A 5511-nucleotide genomic window follows, 5' to 3' on the forward strand; every position below is an offset into this window, starting at 1 on the left:
ATATATACAGATATATATATATATATCTGTATATATTCATGCACTGTATATATTCATGCACTGTATATACACCATATACATTCCACCTAGGTATGGTATGGTGGGATGGTGTCAATGAAAGGGGTGGGCTCTTGATGTCCTCATGAGCATTTATGTTTCTCTCCTCTCAGTTGTCATCATCTGTGACTTGTGTAGCTTGTTGATTATTTCTGTTTGGCAGTGGTAGTGCCATCTTGTTTTTGTGATTGGTAGCCTGATGTTTGTAAAAGTTGCTCGGAAACTGACTCCATCTCATCCCAAAAGCTAGAACAAAGTTTGCTTCCCTTGATGAGGCTGCCATATGCACACTCTCAGCTCTGCACACGTGTCATGCTGTCACCAAAATACCTCCTGGACACATGTGAAAACAACTTGATTATTTTGAACACAAAAGGTGCATCTTAGGAGAAACAAATGAAGCAAATGGAAAAATGAATTAATATCCTGAAATTTATCTTTTCAGCTGGAGACATGCTATATTCCTGAATTCCTTAGAGATGATCCTCTTACCAAAATGCACTATTAAGGGAAGGGTAAGGCTTTGATTGGTTGGAGTCAGAGTTGAGCTTAAAATTTGTTTATAAACCAGGTATGGTGGTGTAGGCCTTTATTCTCAGCACTCTAAGGTAGGAGGATCACAAGTTCGAGGCCAGCATGGGCAACTTAGTGACTTAATAAGACCTTGCTCAAAATAAAAATTTTAGAAAAGGTCTTAGGATGTAGCTCAGTGCAAAGGTCCTGAGTTCAAACTCCAGCAAAGCAAAAAACCAAACCAATAAAAAAGTTTATACATGCATTGAAGACTCATCCTGAAGGCAAAAAATTGAAAAAGTTTAAAACAAGAAATTTTCATGCCTTATGGAGAGTGTCGGGAATGGACAACTGCCTTGCAGCAGGCATCTCACCTGCTTCTGGAGTCTTTGTGATGTCCTGAAGGGGGCGTAATGTGTGCAAACAGCTCAGTTCTGTCCCACTGACACTTTCTGGGCTCCTACAGTACAGGCACTGTGACATTTAGTGGGAGCTAAACAGATATATAAGAAGACATCTTTAGTTCAATTTAATAAAGAAATGAATATTTAAATAGACAACTAAGAAAAACAACTTTTGGGCTTTTCTAGCAATTACCTAAGGCTCAAGTAGCCAAAAATTTTACCATAATCAAGTACAGCAGACAAGAGCAGACGTCCAAGGGATGAGGGGAATGTGTATGCTCTGGGTTACAACTTTTTTGTTTCAGAGCACCCCAGGGCCAGTGATTGACAGGCATGTTTTCTCAGCCACTAGCACAAACTCCTTTTTGATGATCAGTGTGTCCTTCCCAGTCCAGTGAGAAGCAAAGTTAGAATGGTTCTGTTAGCAGCTATACTCAACCCCACTGTCCACACTGCATGCCCGTGAGCGACCTTTCCTGCCTTGGACCTAAGCACCACCTAGGATTTTGTGTTTTTAGTGTAAAAATACACCAAAGCCATCAATGTGACAAAAAGCATTAATTTCTAAAAAGACAGGGAATTTCTTCACCAGACACTATATATATCAGGCTTGGATTACAGCAGGGCCACTCATCTATGAAATGAATCCTTAGTAAATTTTCCCCAGAGTTCTGCAAAACTGAGTGTGAGCTGCAGCTAGCTCTCTCTTGTCCACCTTATGACTGACACTAATATGAAGAAACCATGCACAAAACTCAACCCTGTTAGCCACTGCTGGAAAGGAGTAACACTCTAGTGCAATTAAATAGCTCTGCCCTCTTCCTCCAGTTCCAGGAGGGGGATGAAGGTGGATGTAACTATTTTCACCCATGTATGTGCAAGCAGAGTGAGACTTGCACAAAAGGGACAGTCTGTGACCAATCTGAGTATAGATGTATAGCTTGAATGGATTTTACCTTAAAAGCAGTTTTGTGGCCTCAGAAATAAATTAAAAACCAAAGCCAGCATTTAAAGTAAGAGCATATGTTAATCTCTAGATCACTTGAGAAAATTGCACCAATTTTAATGAAGTGTGAAAGAATACAATCAGTGATCATAATCTCTTTTCATGTTTAGTAGTCTACTTGAAAAGACTACATTGTTAAAAAACAAAATGAGGGTTCTTTCTGGAATCCTGTATTTCCTGCTCCTCTTTTTCTTGCTCTGATATTTCTTGGTGAAAATGTTGGGCAATTTAGCCTTACATATGCTCAGCAAATGTGTGTGTGGTCATCAGACGTGGTTGAGGACACTGGCTGAAGACAGCCAATGACAGTCATGGGTGCTGGCAGACAAGAGATCCAAGTGCAGCCTGACTGTGGTCTCTAGAACGCGCTAACTCCTGAGGGTGAGAAGGACTATTTAGCAAAATGAAATACTATTCTGTCACAACTTCCTCTCACACAGTTCAATCACAGGAAAGTCTTCCCCAGTGCTGTCATTGAAGTCATTACACTCAGAATTAAACATGGTGTAATGGAGCCGCCGACAAGACCCCGAGGTCCTATTGACATGTCAGGTCTCACATTAATAATCAGCTTTTCTATATGGTGAATATGAAAAGCAGGAACAGGAAATCACTGCCTGGTCCTGACTTGCTTCCATCCACATGGCCTCTCCGTATAAGCGAGGTTGCTCAGCTGTCTCCCTTGCACTCCAGGGGCTGGATGACTTCAGAACCCTCCAACTGAAATCCATTTTGGCCTGGGAACCCTCATGCACATTCTTCCTGCCTATTCTCCTTTCTCACTGCACAGCGACAAACCCTTCGGATTCAGACTTCCGACTCACATGCCTGTTAGCCACCACCATAAAGCAGCTCACTGTCCTCGGTCTCATGTGTTGTTTAATTTTCTCGCTTTCTTCTTCTCTTGGCTTTCAGTACCTTCCTTAATACTTTCAAGAATCTTCCACCTAGTGGGTGAAGGGAGGGCAGGGGTATGGTGAAAAAATGAGAACCAAGACCTGTCACATAGAGATACAAGATCCCAGTGAGGAATGTAACTGTACTGTATACCTAAAATATACCAATAAACTCAATGATTAAAAAAAAAAAAAGAATCTTCCACCTGATTCACGAAGGCAGCAAGATGTAGAGTACAGAGATCGTGGTCCCATTTCTGTCTCCACCTTTACCTTATGATGTGAGGTCATGCAAGTAACACCCTCCCTGGGCTTGAGGTTCCACCTGTGAACCCTCCAGCACAAGGTGTGTATCAGGGCCCCAGGAGACAGACCTTCATTCTTGCCACTTTATTTCCTGTCCGTGTGAGTTGCCTTGGTGAACTCGAACAACTGTTAGGGTTTTAAGATTATTTTAGCAATGAGTAGTGAAATCAATAAAAAGCAATAACCAATTTCTTAGGTTTTCAACATTCTCCTTGATTGTGAGGAATTTAGATGACTTAAAAAGTATGACCTAATGGTGCAGATATTTGTTATTAGTTTTGTAACATATTTCTCTTTGGAAAGAAAAACTAGGTTTTGGTACTTTCTGTCAGGTCCGTGTTTTAGATACTAAGTACCTATAAAAATCACCCTTTAAATTAATAAAATATAATATCATCTAAAGTGTAAGTTGGCAAACTTTTACTGTAAGGGCCAGATAGTAAATATTTTAGGCCTTGCAGACCATGTGATCTCTGTCTCAATTATTCAACTCTGTTACTATAGCTCAATAATTCACAAACAAATGAGGGCATCTGTGTTCCAATAAATCTTTATTTATAGAAGCAGGTAAAAAACTACATTTGGCCCCCGGCTCATAATTTACTGACCCATACTCTAAGTGATGAATGGAGATTGCAATTGGATGGCAGAGCACAGATGACTTTTCCTTGCATGATGATTCTGGAATTACTGTGGATTCTAGAATGATATCATTTTTTTAAACCTATATTAGTTCTCCGCTACAAAAAACAAACAAACAAACAAAAAAAACAATGAAGTCAAGAGTTTTGAATCTGGGATAATCTGGCATTTGAGAGTAGATTTGAGTTCTGTGGGTTTATTGGCAATGGGGGAAACCCATTCTTACTCCCCAAAACTGTGGCAGATAAAGGACGATTTGGAGCAATGAAAAAGCCTCAACAAATGTGGAAATAACAGTAATTTGCCCTTCGAGGTGCCATGCTCCTTGCAGATTGTGGCCGCTGTTATCTCCATTTTACACAAGTGAATTTCTCATTGACAGGGGTAGGCGCTTTGCCTGGCGTGACACAGGAGTGTGAGAGAGCTGAATCACTTTCATCTTGGCTGCAGTGCGTTTGCCCGCAAAAGGAACCAACGTTCCCTGAGATATCCCCACCTTTGTCTGTTTCAGCAACAGAGCGGCAAAAATACTCCTTCTTCCTGCCTCTCTTTTCCAGGAACAGTCATATTTAAAATACAAAAGGATAGATGTCCCCACTACAGTCCTTACCATGTGCCAGACATAAAGCTTTTTATTTTATTATAAATCCATTTTCTTTCCCTTTCATCACTGCTACCAACAACATGATACTGGTTTAATTTTTAAATTTTGTTCAGGCTCAGATTTGTCATTCTACTAAAAGGAAAAGGATAACAAGACACATTTTTGTGAGTTGGTATCTTACTCTGTTTTCTATTGCTAACAATGAGCACCACAGACTAGGTAATTTATAAAACAAACCGGGTTTATTTTGGGTCATGGTTCTCATTCAAACTAAAGGGTCTAAAAAATTCAACTAGTATCATGTTGTTGGTAGCAGCGATGAAATTCAAATTTAAGTTTTATGATTTCAACCCTAATGGAGGATTTCTCTCTAGCCACAAAATAACAGAGTGAGAACAAAAGTGGTTTATGAAATCTACTCAACACTGTTTCTTCTTTCCTTTCCTAGGTCGCTACCCTCAGGAGAACAAGGGGACCTACATTGCAGTACCCATTGTCTCCAGGCTGCAGAGTGGGAAATGGGGGGCCGAAGTTATCATGAATGAGGACAGGTCTGTCCGTCTGTCCATCCAGCCTTCCGCCGAATGCATTGTGGGGAAATTCCGCATGTACGTGGCTGTCTGGACCCCCTACGGCGTACTCCGCACCCGTAGGAACCCAGAAACAGACACATACATTCTCTTCAACCCTTGGTGTGAAGGTAAGGGATGAGCACTAACTTTTCTAATGAAAAATATCCACATATTCCAATGTATCGCTTTTGGAGGGGTAGCAGGATTATCCAGAGGACACGCCCCTTTCTTTCGTATGCCAGTTTGGACGATTAATAGAGAGCAAGACAGAAAACTTGTCCTGAATGTATGAGGAGCTGAAACCTGCCTGTGTGAACTTAATGCTGCTACAATTTACTCCAGGAATCAATTGAAGATTGCTTAAAGTTGCACAATTAATGAATTGTGGAACTATATGTTAATCCTGCAGCCTTTGTATGCTGCTGCCCTGTAAACAAAATGGGCTTATTAAATTTGACTTTTAAAACTAATAGAATCTATGACTCAGACTCCAAAAAAAAAAAAAAAAAAA

General features: G+C 40.5%; 1 protein-coding gene across 2 annotated transcripts in view; it reads left to right on the forward strand.

Moving 5' to 3' along the window:
- Positions 1-5511, forward strand: part of F13a1 (coagulation factor XIII A chain) — a 149402-nt gene that overhangs the window by 36977 nt on the left and 106914 nt on the right. For both annotated transcript variants that reach the window (XM_010622800.3, XM_033761934.1), the window contains exon 4: positions 4877-5128. In XM_010622800.3, the coding sequence (XP_010621102.1) occupies positions 4877-5128 (252 nt within the window). The remainder of the gene's footprint in view (positions 1-4876; positions 5129-5511) is intronic.

The sequence above is a fragment of the Fukomys damarensis genome, unplaced genomic scaffold (genome assembly GCF_012274545.1).
Source record: "Fukomys damarensis isolate Sample0158 unplaced genomic scaffold, DMR_v1.0_HiC HiC_scaffold_10, whole genome shotgun sequence".
Lineage (NCBI taxonomy): Eukaryota > Metazoa > Chordata > Mammalia > Rodentia > Bathyergidae > Fukomys > Fukomys damarensis.